Consider the following 15,320-nt stretch of genomic DNA (forward strand, 5'->3'; position numbering starts at 1 on the left):
AAACATTTCAAAGAAAAATATTCTGAAATATTTATTCATTAAAGTTGTTATGCATATTGCTCTGAGTTACAAATTGATTAGATTCAAACCCTTAAGCTGTAGCATACTTTTGGACAGTTAAAGACATTTTCAGATGGTTTTGGACTGTAAAAACCACTTGTCTTGTCCAAAACCAGTTTGGGACATCCAAAACCCCAAAACTAGTTATTTGGCTGGAACTAATTGGTTGCAGTTCTGGACTGAAGAGCCAAGGGCAAATCTAGTTTATCCCTTGATTATACAGAATCTGCTGCAAGTTACCTTTCGGCATTTGTTTGCACATTATGTAATAAAATTGCAATTGAGGCATGCTGCTCATCTTATTTCAGTCCTGCAAAAAGTTAGCTGATTTTTTGAAAAGATATTCTACATAGTTATGATGTATTCATGTTTTTTTTTTTCTTGAATCAGGAAGCTATTGCTGTGGTGTTTGATATTGGTTCGTCTATGCGTAACCTGGAAACTCCATCAGTTTTTGAAAATGCTAAAAACTGTATCAGTATGATAATCCAAAGAAAGGTAAGTATGTTAAATTAAGCATCATCTAAGGTCCCATAAAATTATCTATATCTTTCAGTACTGAAATACGATTATTTAGTACTTGCATAGCACTGTGGGTGGCATGGCTTTTGAGTGTCACTGAGCAATAAATTCAAAAATAACAATAAATCAATCTTTTTGTGGTGTTGCCATTCGTTAAAATCAAATTTCATAACAGTTATAATCAAGATTAGCGAGTGAATAAAAAAAATGGAGACTTAAAATGATTACTATCATTGCCAGAGTAGCTATTTTGTCCACTTTTTGTAAAAAGTCCTGAACGCCAAAAGAAACTGGACGAAAGGACGAAATGAAAAATAAACTGATACATAAATTTATTCTTAAAATGGTATAATAATATTAGTATATTATTCTAATACATTTTCTAGTATGAATTAATCATTTAAAATTGAATCATTATTACCTTTAAAATATCATAAATCTATAAAAAAAAAAATACACATTGATGCAGCTAATTTTAGATCATAATTTACTTAAAAGTAATAAAATTTTATGATGTGAATAAGCTATTGGGCATGATTAGAATAGTATATACAATAATAGAAAATAAACTTAATGGGAAAGCCAAATGAAATTTTTGGAGACATACATACAAAACAAATATTTATAGACTAAAAATATTTTATAATTGTTATATTTTTCGAGTTTTTATTGATGTCACCCTGTAGTAAAATATTTATGTACTCGGTATATTTTATGGATATGTTACAAATTAAGAAAAATTACTAATTGAGTAGGGTTGTGGGAACTCAGAACAGTGTACCAGAAAATGCTATAGAGGGTAGATAGCTGTAAAAGAGCCATTAATCTTCATTGAGGACTAATAAATTGACTAGGGAACAGCCTAGTCAGAGCCTTTTGCTGATCATCACATTTGTAATTTGTATTGCAAGAACAGATTTCACTTCATGCCAACATTTCTTTTATGAATATCAAGTAGTTTTTTTTTTTTTAAATATGATTTTTAATGTTTTGGAACTCCAACCTTTAAAAACTTTTTATTTCTGCTTTTTAATTCTTATTATGGGCCATAAACCTCCATATCACAGATAAACATCTTAAAATTTACAGCTGATGTACTTGTTTTATAAATTCATAAAACAAGAATGTAATAGCATTTATGCTATTACATGCATTATAACTTATTAACACTCATTAGATTTACATACACACTTACATTAACTTCAACTGATCTTACTTTTTTTATTTTTACTTTAAAATATTTTACCATCAATTGTTTATGTGCATATTTATGTATGCTATTTTTATATTAAAAGATTACTTGAATAGGAAAAATCTATATAGTTATTTATTATTATCAAACTTCACATTTTTAACTAAAAACTTTCAGTTTACTGATGAAGTGGACAAAATGATATTTTGTCTGTGACGTTTTTTTCCGGAGTGGACAAAATAGGACAACTTTGATCATTGCCATTACCAAAGCAGAATACTACTAAATTTGCGTCGCATGTCTCAGAACAGATGTCAAATTTCAAAATTTTAAAAATTGCTCAGCACTTTTTTGTTCCCACATTTTCAGAACTCTCCATATACATATTGTACATAATGGATTACTGGGAGTATATGCTCAGAAAAATTGACAGGAACACCACTGAAAGAGAGAAAAGCTCAAATTTTCTGCAGAAATGGTATAAAAATCTAGAATTTCTGCATAAACTGCAGATTTCTGTAGAATTTCTGTTGAAACTGCAGTTTTTCTAGAAATATCTTTAAACTAAAGAGATAATTCTGCAGATTTATTCAAATTGTAAGAAAATTTTAAATTCTTGCAAATTCCGCTTATTCGGCGGAAAGGTCCCCCAAAATAATGGAATTTTGTGCGTCATTTGCAGAAACTTTCATCTGAAGACGGAACTTAAAGATCAAAAAGAGGAAAAAAATAGCAACAAAATATCGCCCATACTTTTTTTTAGAGACTATTTTGTTCCACATTTCCAGAAATCAATCAAAGTGAACTTAGTGAATTTTGCCTCTAAACCGACGATATGTAATTTAAAAGTTCCAATCTAATTTGGAATAGAAGTATCAAATTTTGAAATAATTTGTATTAGTACATTGGAAAAAGATTGAGACGGACAAGGAGAGTGACTTTCTGGTAATTAAAAAAAAATCTCAAGAAATTAGTTAAAACATGTATTTATTACAATTAAAAATTGAAATATACTGTCTGTTTAAAGCAATTTTCCTGTTATTCTTTCTGGATATGATATCGTTAAGTTTTGGAGGATCTTCCAAAATATTCCCATGGCTCTTCCGACTTGTTCTAAGCGTTTATGCTTTTGAACTTTTCACCTTTCTTGCTCCTCAGAAAAGTGCTAATGACTAATAATGCTCTCTTCCCCTCCAAATGAAAATAATTGCTCTAAAAGTAACGAAAACTGAAAAAATTTGATCGTACCATTTTCAAAAAGTGGGAAGTGATAGGGTGAAATGGTGGTCACATTTAGGTGTGGGGGGTAATTTTACAAATGAATCAGCAAGTATTAGATCAAAAGCATTTTGAATTTTTTTTTTTTTTTTTTGCTACTCAGTGTAATTGTCTGTTATTTAAACAATTTTTGTAGATAGTTAATTCCTCTTTTTTAACATTAGAGGTCACAGTAACAACAGATCCAGAGTGCAATTTTCCACCGTGACTTAAATATTTAGTGGGACATTTTATGAGAAATATTGCGGAATCGTGCAATTCCACCCCCTCGTACAAACCTTGTACAATTTAGCTACTTTCAGCCCTGATCATATAAAATGAAATACCTGGTCAATGTTGCATGAATTGTTTCAATTTATGTGTCATTTCGATCATATTTTTTATCGACCGTTGCTGTACTTAAATAAATATACTATTACAGATATTTTCTGAGTCCAAAGATGAAATAGCTCTCATACTCTTTGGAACAGATGAAGCTAAAAGCAATTCAGCTGCTGATGGAAAAAATCAGTATAAAAATATTGAAATGTGTCAAACATTAGCACCTGCCAGTTGGGAACTATTGGAGTTTGTCAATAAAATTGAAGCCACTGACGTACCTACTGATTGTATCCTTTAACAAAGTTAAAATTTTACAATAAAACGTATGAATGCTAGTCCAAGCTAAACTCATAATTGTTGATTAATTGAATCTTTAGGCTAACTGTGATATTATACAAGTGAAGGATTTCTCAGTGTTTAAAAGATTATACCTCATTAAGTTCGTTTTCTGCTTAGAATGGGACAAGATATTTTTTTTTACACCATTTTCAACAGCTATAAAATACTAGTTGCAGACTTTCTGCTTTTATTATTGGTTGGGGAATGTGGGGCAAAGTGAAATGGTTAAGACGACTGGTCTTTTTCAAAATGAACAAATCGGAAATTGGTTTTTAAAATTACAGCACATAAAAAAGAACATTCTGTTTTTTAATAAAACTTGAGTCAAAAAAAGTATTTTTTTATTTTTGGCAGTAAATTTGAGTCTAAAAAAAGTACAAATTTTTTTTCATGGGGCAAAGTGAAAAATAAAATATTTTTCTAATGAAATATTTTCTATTCGATTATAAAACATGTTTTTGATCAAAAGAATTAGTAAATAAATGGTTGAATGGAATAAATCTATACATATAATAAAATAAGATGTTTGTGTGTGTGTGTGTGTGGCGCGCATCCCGGGAAAACGGTAAGGCCTAGAAAGATGAAATTTGGTATACAGGTGTAGTTTTTGCTGAAGTTGTGCACCTCGGGCTTCGATTTTTGATATTTTAATTAGAAAAAAAGTTATTTAATGTTTTCTGTGATTTTTAGCACTTTTTAGTACTTTTAACCTCACAGACCCCGAACCAATCGCGCCAGACAAATATTTTTGGTACTATAGTGTCGGAAATTTAATTTTAAATATGATGAACAAAAAAATTTTGAAGATAGAGCAATTTTTGTATTTTTTATGAATTTTTGAAAAAACCTTTATTTTGCATTTTTTTCTGGGTTTTATATTTTTCTAATATCATCCTGCGAGAAGTATCAAAGCCTCATTTCTAAAATTTAAGTTGGTAATAGTAAAAACATTTCGTCCTCTTCAAAAGAAAAAAGTTCTTAAAAATACGCAATAGGTTTTTTATACAATTTTTTCAATGCTGAACACATCATGTCTTTCCACGCATTAGTCGAAAAAAGCGTTCTTCAATCTTCTATGGCTCTGACGTCACTACTTGGATTTCAATTTGATATTTCTACTGAATCTTAATCGCAAACAATGTTTATCTTTTTTTTTTTTTTTACTATATAGCTTACTTCTAATTTTATGACGTGATGACCACGTGTTTTCCGGCAGCGCTTGCTTTTTTTTCTTTCCTATTTTTTTTGTTTTATTTAGGGATTGCATTTATTTTTTTTTTCATTCCCTTCCCCCCCCCCCAAGCTGGAAGTTTTGTTGTATCTATATTACGTTACATTTCATAGTTGTGCTCATTTAAGTCACTAAAAACAGCGAGATTTTTTTTTCTTTGTCACTTACTTTACTTTGTTGCTTTTGGCACACTACGGGGAATTTTGGAGATAACTTTTTTTTTTTTGCTCTACTTAAATAAAAAAGCGGTTTTTTGAGTGATCTTTGTTTTTATTAGGAAATGAGCTGGGAGGTTAAAATAAATAGGGATGGATAAGAAATTTTAGAGATAGATGTAAAGGTAGATAGCCGCCGAAGGCGTCAATCTTGGCGTAAAAATGTGAATGGCACAAAAAAGATAGAGATGGATTGATTAATACTACTGCCAAATTTATTTAAACAGCCGCCAAAGGCGGCAAACTTGAATTAAAATGGTAAATGACAAGTTAGCCAAACAGCCGCTATAGGTGGCTGCTTGCATAGAAAGGTGAATGGCGTAAGAAGGCGAACCAGCTGGTCGCCGCAGGCGGCTAGTGAATAATAAATTGAATAAATCAATTAATATATGAGGAAAAATAAATGAACGAGTAAAAGAATGAATAAGAAAAAAAGTGAATGAATGAATAAATAAGTCAATTACTAAAGGAAGGAATGTAAATGAATTAATTAATCAAAAAAAGAAAAAAAAAAACAAATGATTGAGTGAGTAAATGATACAAACTATTTCACTCTGCCCCATCCACTTTGTCCCACATGTACTTGACTAATTGTACAATTTATTTAAAATACGAATAAGCTCAATATTAATTAAATTAACACTGCATTGAATATTAGGAGGTCTCAATTAATATTTAAAATGTTAATAACAATGACTTTATCATTTTATAGTAACAAAAATAATTTGTGACTTACAACAAAATATTACAATATGAGTATCATTTTTTAAACATTGCCTGTATCACCAAATGCTTTAATCTTCAGCGATATTTTTTCCTGACTGGAATAGACTACATATGGTACTACATAGTTAAAATAATACCAGATAGGTGGAGCTAAAAGCAGAGAAAGTATTTCACCTTTTCACTTTGCCCCATGTTCCCCTACTACTTTATTTAACTCTCTTTCATGTTGCTAATTGCCACCTCAATAGCAGTTTTTATTCGAGCATTAAAAATAATTTTCTACCCAGAAGACTTGTCAATTGAACTATGTCTTCATTTAAAGTAGATAAATGTCCACTTTTTTTTTGTATCCCTAGGAGTAGCATTGTTTGCCAAAACACATTTTTGTTGGTATCATAAAAGCATAGCTATCAGCTCTAATCCCGATTTGGTGGAGAGACTCCCGAATTTTAATGCCTTTTCTAACACTCCCAAATAAAGTAAATTTCTTCCAAATTTTTATCGAAACAACAAAATCCCCCCCCCCCAAGAAAAAGAAAGCGTTTTGAGCTATTAGAATTTTGGAAAAAATCCCTGCAGATTCATGATCACAATCAACCAAACAACCTTTTCATGAACGAAAATTGTTTGTGTTTGATAATTTTTGAAGCATGTTTATTTCTTTTTCCTTCTTTTTTCAAAACTTTTATTTCTCAAAAATGCAGTGAAATGACATTCTTTGAACTTATTTAATTTTTACCTGCTTCAAGAAATGTTTATTAACAAACTAAACTTTTTTTTTTAATCTAAAAGCTGTAGTTTTTTCATTCCAAAAAAATAATAATCAATCTCAATTTCCAAACTTTGGATCCTGCCGGATTTCCAAACCATTAATTTCATGTCTTATACAAGTTTTAATTTAAGAAACCCTTTTACTGATGTTGAAAAAATCTCTTTTATACTCACATTTTTCGTCTTAAAATTTATTCCTGCAATGTCTCTCTAAATTTTCAGCTTTCAAGGATGGCAGTTATGTAATAAGGGTGAATCCAGTATTTGTGAATTTTTGAAGGCATAATACACTGCACTTAAGAAATAAATCTATTTTATGGTGCGATTAATTTTGTTCTGTGTTATTGTTTGAAAACTAATAATAATTTAATGGAATTCTCCAATTACTTTTAAAAATGTTTTTTTATTCAACACATTTCCATATATTTTTGAGTGGATATTGTGTGCTCAGAGCAACAGTAAGATATCTCAGGGTCGTAACCAGACTTTTGTTTTGGAGGGGATTTTACCAAACGTATTTTTTGAAACATTTATATAGTCTTATCAAATTTGGTTTCGTGTGTATTCTACTGATTTTTGTTACAATAGTTTATCTAAATGGAAGAAGGGGCTGATCTTACAAAATTCCATCTTGCTATATACAGGGGTGATTGTGTTCCGGTATTTTACCGAATTTCCGGTATTTTCGGACGTATTTCCGGTATTTTTATGTCCGAAAATACCGGAATTATGTTTTTTTTTTTGTTGTTATACTTTTATCTCCCTACCTCCATATTTTTTAAAAATTATATAATACTCGTCAAATATACCTGCAAGTGCCTTAAGATGGACACCTATCCCTTAAGATGGACAAATGTCAAGATAATTTGTATAACACCAACTCGTAACTTTGTAATCCATTAAAAATTTAATCAAATGTACACACAATATTTTGACTCAGAACTATTTAATACTATGGCAAAGGTGCACTTAAGTAATAGGGACCAAAGATTCCCCCCCCCCCCCCCGTTCTCGCTTTGAAAATTTCAGGTATTTTTTGATGAACTCACAATCACCCCTGTATATAATAAATGAATTTCTTAATAACTACCATAAACACACAATGAGTTTTTAGAATTTTTCCGTCATACTAATTTTATTTCCCGAATAAAATTGAAATAATATTAATAATAACAATAATATTATTTCTGTCACTAAAAAAATAAATAAATAAAGTAAAATGAATAAAAAATGAAAAGCATTTCTTTGGATGAAAAATTTTGAAGGGGGTTTGAACCCTATAGACCACCGCCTTGCATATAGCTCTGGGATGTCTTAGTACTGACCTACTGTACTTGTCTCAGTCTTCCTGACCAAGGGCTCTGGAGTGCTAGGCAGATGTTCCGGTTAGGTGATCAGCCGAACGCCAAACCCCCAGGGTTTAATTCCCAAGCATGCTTGTTACTCATTTTATCGACTCACTGAAAGGATGAATGGCTGAATTGAACCGAGAATAGAACCTGCGGCACTGGGCTATTTGATGTGTACAGTTTAGTTATTTAACTAACATTAAATTATTGCAAAGTTTTCTTTAACTGTTATTTTAAGTTATCATGGAAAAAGCACTTCTTGTTGCAATAGATTTATTGCAAAACCAAACAATAGGAAAGAAGTTTGTTTCTCAAAGAATCCTTCTTTTTTCTTGCTTCTCTAGTGCTTTCAGTGATGACAGTTTGAGTGATTTGTGTGAAGAAATCAAGAACAACAAGATCGATATAAACATTATGTAAGTATTCAAATAATCAGTAATCCAACGTTATAAAGCACAAAAATAGCAAAATTATTGCTGACACGTGTTTTGGTGTTACAAGGAACACCTTTTTCAATGCAAAGAAGTGTGAGCTTCTGGATGAAAAGTCATCCGAGAAAAGAGAAAAGCAACACAACACGGTGGAACAGGAGATAGTATAAATATCAAAAAATAGAAATTAAACAAAACAAAAAAGATAAAATGATACCTGGAGGCAAAATTTATTATATAATTCCATCAGGAAAAAACTGTTAAGTAATAAATTTTCCAAGAAAACCCATAAACAGTGCAAAAAGTCCAAAAATGAAACCACTCTGAATAAATTAGCAATAAATTTACCATCGGGAAAAACTATGTATGGAAGCAATGTATCAAATGGAGAAATGCAGGAAAAAACAGTGAATGATAAACATATTGGAATTAGTTAATCACAAAACGAAATAAGAAAGCAAAAAATGAAAAAAATAAAAGTAAGAAATGTACGACATTTACATAAAAATAATAGAAAAACTAAACCAATTTTATTATTGCTAATTTCGAACGGCCCTGTGCTAAATGCTGCTCTAGCATGTTGTGTACTTTTTGCTTTTAGAGCATGTTTAATTAATCTTGCCACTTTTGAACAATGCCATTCAGTATTGTTACTTTTAGACTGATGTGTATAGGGCTGAAAAAAGCTGCATTTAGCTGGCTATGCATCTCTAGGCAAAAACTGCATTTGTATGTCGCGAGAAATTGCTTCCCATATTTTAGATTTCAATCCTTTTAATTCTATACATTAAAAAAATATTTTGTACAGCTGGAAGTTAATTCAATGCTTGTTGTGGAAGATAAGCTTTTTTAAAACTTCTGTAGTAGTTTTAATGAATTAAGTTATGTTTTATAAAGATGGCAGCACTTGGCACTTACGTTACGGAAAATTGCTTCCCGCGTTAAATACTTGAATCCTTTTGCATCTTGTAACTATTTTAATATTTTTGACAATTGGCACTTATTTTAATGTATACTAACAAAGATTAGATGAATTTATTTCCATATTTCAATAATTAATGACATAATTTACTTTTGGAAACATGCCAAGGTCAACAATTAATGCGTGCTTTGCACAAATCTGTTTCTTCTGTTTGAAATTTCAATCCTTTTGCATGTAGTAGTTATTTTGATATTCTGATGAAAGTTTTAACACATAATACCTCAGATTAGCTCATTTTGTTTATTTTATTAATAAATTTTATTCATTTATTTATTGTTATATTTTCTGTGAATTTGCAGTTCTTTGTTTAAATTTCAGCTTGATTTGTATTAAAAGAAGAAAGAATGTTTCATACTACAGAATACTTAATTTTCTATTAATAATTTGAAAAATTAATAAAATCTTATTTTTCTGCTGTTATGTTATGTAGTATTTTTACTATCTTTAAACAACATTGTTAAGACATATTATGATTATGATTTTTTATTCAAACTCCCTCCTCATGGTGGTAGAGGGTTAAGGGTGGGGCGGGGGAGGATAAATAAACCTTGTTTGCTAGAGCAGTAGTTCTCAACCTTTTCACTACTGAGGACCACTTGTACCTTTCAGAATCCTTAGCGAACCACAAGGATTTTTGGTTTTTGCGATTCTAAGTGAAAGTTGATATAAGGCCTTCGAAGTAGCTATATCATAAGTTGAGTATGATTTAAGGATATTTTTTGACGATTTTAGTTCAGTCTCCTTCCGCCTAAAGAAATCTACATGTTTTCCGTCAAAATCTTTATGCTTTGTTTCAAAGTGTCTAGTTAATTTTGCCGACTTCATTGCCTCATTACTTGAAACTTCCGCACAAATTACACATTGAGGCAACTGGACACCAAATTCTTCAATAAATATAAATCCAAATGTTATGTAGTCGAGACTGTACTTACAGTTAGCAGCCTTTCTTTTAGGAGAACTTTCTGTTAACATTCTGCTATCCCTGTCAATATTACTGGTAGAACATCCTGCTTTAGCGTTCTCACTTTCCGTCTTAAAAAAACCTGAAAGTTTCATCTGTTTGCTCATTTTAGTGAACTACAATCACCGAGCAAAACACATGCACGCTCGTCACTTTCTGCACTGAGTCACTGAGCAGTGGCGCGATCAAAGGCGCCAGGTTCAGGCGCGTTTGGTCAACACAATACTGCAAACGTTTTGAGTTTTAAAAAAATTTGGCAGACGCATTAATTTACGTCTCAAAGATACAAGATTTAAATTGATTATTTTATGACTGTTCACTTCGCGGACCACAGGTTGGGAATCACTGTGCTGGAGGACAACACTTAAAACTACACATTTTTTTCGTTAGTACCACACATTACTGTAAAAAGGCTGGCAGCCGTGAAACACAACTGATACAATGTTATTTTGTATTTTAAGGGTGAAACTGCAACCTCTGGATGCCATAATGACAGGGTTGGCAAGTTTCTGACGAGGCGGTTAAAACCACTGGTAGAAACCGGTTAAAACCGGCATGGCAAAAACTCACAAAACGACATAAAATTAAATGTTGACACACAGTTGAAAATACATGGGAAAAAAATTAATTGTTAACTAAAGCACAATCAATTGTTACATTGCAACAAATGTTACATTGTTTGGACTGGTTTAAAAAATCTAAAAAAATTTCTCAATTTAATGTGCACAAATGAGAAACTTAAGAATATTCTTGCAACAGAAGAGCTAGCAGGCAAAGCATCAAGGAACAAGCAATATTCGTGAAAATTTCATCTAGTGTATATTTTTTCAAACTGGTCCACCATGTAGTAACTGGAAAAGTGGTAAAAATTTGACTGGAAAAATTAGTTTCGAGAAATGAGGCCAATTTGTTTTGCATATTTGACATAAGGTACATACAAAAATCTAGGTTAATATTGGCAAGTAAAATTCTGACACTTTCTTCTTGAAGCACATGTTAATTTCAATCACAAGCAATTTAGGTGAAACATATACGCAAGCAAATTACAAGCAATAATTCCTGTTTAATTCTCTATGTCACTCCTCTTTCCTAAGAGCCCATATGGTTTTCTTCCTTTGTTAGATTAATCCAAATATTACAAGCATTTGCAATTGAAAAGTTCCCTTTATAAACTAAATCAAGGGAACTAGCATAGAATTTTATTTTTTACAATGATGAAATGAAGTTTGATGACTCAGTTTATTCAACCGAATATCATTTAATAATTACTTTAAAAGTTAAGTTAAGCTAAAGTTATTAAAGACGCTTTTTAGTTTTTGCCAGTTTCTGCCGGTTTTTACCGGTTATAACTAGTTTTTGCCACTGGCATGGCAAAAACTAGTTTCTGCCGGCAGAAAGTCAACCCTGCATAATAAACTGTTTGTCTCTTTTTTCTTTGCAGATAACCACCACATATGTAAATTTAAAACCTACTTAAATTAGAATTTATCTTTCTACTTCTAGTTGTTTTTTATACTGAGTTTTTTAACAGTTTATTTACTCAAACTATATGTACATCAAATTTCATGGCCATAGCTCAAATATTTCCTGAGGCAGTACAATTTCTTTGCAACAAAGTGCATGTTTGAATTTGTTTATTTATTATTTTTGTTGTTGTTGAAGTCTCATTAAATTGATTTCATTAAAAATTTTTTATTTATTTTATACTTTCTTAAAAAGTTAAAAATTGCTTACAAGGTCCATTTTTTGTGCAAAATCAAATAATTTTGTGTAAAATGAATTAATTTTATGAAAAATCAAATAATTTCGCAAAAAAAAAAAAAAAAAAAAAAAAAATGTTGAAACAAGATTTTAGAATTTAGCACAAAATTTAGATGGCACAAACTGCATCATTTAAACTTCAAGTTCAGTGTTTTCCTCTTCTATGTTGAGAATATCATTCTGGGGGGAAGGGGGGGGGGGGCGGCATCGCTCTCCCCAATATATTTATCTACCATCAATCATCAATATTTATCTACCATTCTACATTATGTTAAATTATACTAGAAATACTTCTGTACAGTATTTAAAATAAGTAACAAAAATAAATAAATAAATAAAATTCAGACAAGGGTTCAGCATTTAACTTTTTGACCCAACACATTCTTAAAAAGCCCAGAACCTCATTTTAAACTTATAAATTCTGTGATTTTAACAAAAATAAAAAGGGATTTTATTTGTTTACCTCTTAACAAAGCGTACTAAACATGAAATATTCGAAAAATTGGATTCCCATAGCAGATGCAAGGAGATCGCAATTCTCAAAGTAAAGTCATCAAAAGTATAAAAACCAGGGTTGGCCGAATTGGACCCAATTGGGTTGGACCCAATGGGTTTTTTTTTGAAAAAACCCATTCAAAAAACCCATTATTTAGCCCACTTTTGGGTTTTTTAAATTTTGTGAGAAGTTTTTAAAAAAATTAATTAATTTAAATACTTTCACAATTTAAACTTCTTTTTTATTTGTTCTTCACCACAGACAATGAACATGAAAAATGGATTTTGAGCTTTAATAGTATTTCTTAACTCTTAACGGCATTAAAAATATACTTCAAAGATTTTAAATAAATGTATTTAACTTTTTCTTTAACTGGTCAATTAATAATTCAAATTATCTTGACCAAGTCCTGTCACGTCTGATTTTCTCAATATTTGTAGATTGTACAGAAGAAACTAATCTAGTTAAAAGGCTTTCATGTAAATTATTTTCTGCTAACCAACACGTCACAAATCTCGAATAAACACAAGGTAAATTTTTTAGAATAAACAGATTTTTCAAACGGTCGACAGAAAACAGAACAGGTACAGTATTTTCATTATTTTACAAAAAAGTTAAATATTTCTTACCCTGTACACAGAAATAGAAAAACAGGCAACATAAAATTCAAAGAAATGTCTTGATTAAGCTGGAATTCAGTAAAAAGGGATTTAAACTAATTGAGGTTCTACAGTAGTTTTGCATAACGAAATGAAATACTATAAAGTAAAATGCAAAAAAAAAATGTAGTAATTAAAAACGAACAATAGATTTTATCACTCGAGAAGTAACTTTGCCTTAACTGTTGGTAATAATGAAAATTAAAAAATCTGAAACTTAAACATTCTTGGGTTTTTTCGTCTTTTATACTTTTCTTCATAAAACTCTGAATTTTAACTAGTTTTCCAGCTTTTTACCCGAAGATAATCTTTGCACTTTGTCCATATACTTATGCTACAATATGCAACAAGTACCCCACATTTTCCCTAAAAAAAGACAAAAAAAACCACATTTCTTTTAAAAAACCCAACTTTAGTTGGGTTTTATTTAAAAAAACCCTGGGTCCATGGGCTTTTTTAAAAAAACCCGGGTTTTTGCCAACCCTGATAAAAACGGCTTGTTAAAGAAATATTTTTGATCAAATTATTTTTTAATTGCATTTTAGAATCCTATGATAAACATATCATCAATATCTGTGGACACAATTGAAGCAAAAAAAAAAAAAAAATATTGATTCAGCATTTTAATTTTTGACTCAATAAAAGAAAATGGAATTTTACTTTAAAAACTTGAAATGAGAGTTCTAACAAAAATAAAGAGACTTTTCATTTGCATCCTAATAAAGCAAAGTTAGCTTGAAAAAAGAACAAAATATGATTCTCATATCAGATGTTAAAAATTGCATTTTTGAAAATGTAGACATCTAAAGAAAAAAAAGGCAAGTAAAAGAGTTTATTTAAAGTTAATCATCCTTGTTAGCATCAAAAAATCAAACCCATATAATTTTATCCCAAAATAACAGTTAAACATCACACTGCACCCACTGTAAAAACGCAAGTATTGACAAGCTGGTAAAATGATGAGAATATTTTCTAATCAAGTCATTATACAGGTTTAACGCCAGATGCGATAATTTTGAAGTTGGTAACCCTAGCTGCAGCGATCATATTTTTTCCCCACCCTTACTATCCCTTTGTAATTCTAAGTTCATTTCACCAATATATATTATCATATTATTATTGTTTATTAAATCATTAAATTATGAGCGGGGAGAAAAGTGCATACCAATGGGGAGAAAAGTGCTTACCAAAGCCTTTTCAGAAAAGTTTACAACACCCCTGCTAATTAGCTGTGATAAAACAAACTAAATTATTTAAAACTAAACTTATTTTCAACTGTTAATTTCTTTCCAAGAAACAAACAAGCATTATATTTATTTGGCATTAGCAATTATTTATCACTTGCAGGAACATCACAAGAGTGCCGATTTTTTTTCTTTGCCAAATTTGCAGGTATTGCATTATAAGCTGATCCCTCTAATTTGACTTTAAAAAAGGTTCAAAAAATTATTGATTTTATGTACGGAAATATGCATTATTTTGCTTTCAGATTTGCTCTTTCAATAAACAATTTGTGAACAATCCATTCTTGTTTATCAGAATTTTGTGAAGGGTCCGTTTTGGTTGATCGGGATTTTGTGAAAGGTCCGTTTTGGTTGATCGGGATTTTGTGAAAGGTCCGTTTTGGTTGATCAGATTTTTGTAAATATCCTCTGGCCAGACCCCTGACTTATTTAAATATTTTGAAAATTCTTAATATGTAGCTGGTATCTGTTGAAATTTTAAAATATTTCATTCATATTCTCAGAGGACCTGTTTCCTATGCTGATGAAGAAACTAACAGCCTTGACTCTTCAGAGGCATATTGTGCCAAAACTTCAATTCAGATCAAGACTGAAGATAACATCAAAAAACTTCTGAAGGAAGTAAATGGAGAATCTTATTCATTTGAGTGAGTAATTTGAAAATTTACTTTGAATGTTCACAATGAACTCTTATTACATGGAATACCAATACAAGGCAATATCCATTATAATGAAATTAATGTTCAGTCCCATTTTTATTATGACTAGGCTAATGTAAAATA

The 15,320-nt window shown here is 30.5% G+C and overlaps 1 protein-coding gene across 1 annotated transcript; it reads left to right on the plus strand.

The window, feature by feature from the left end:
- Positions 1–450: 450 nt before the first annotated feature.
- On the plus strand, positions 451–15,189 carry LOC129223278 (X-ray repair cross-complementing protein 5-like; the record flags this gene model as incomplete). The annotated part of the gene is given in 4 exon segments (XM_054857844.1): positions 451–558; positions 3,474–3,660; positions 8,243–8,420; positions 15,042–15,189. Coding segments are annotated over 4 exon segments (621 nt in total), but the record flags the coding sequence as incomplete, so codon positions are not given.
- Positions 15,190–15,320: the final 131 nt, after the last annotated feature.

The sequence above is a fragment of the Uloborus diversus genome, chromosome 5, assembly GCF_026930045.1.
Source record: "Uloborus diversus isolate 005 chromosome 5, Udiv.v.3.1, whole genome shotgun sequence".
NCBI lineage: Eukaryota > Metazoa > Arthropoda > Arachnida > Araneae > Uloboridae > Uloborus > Uloborus diversus.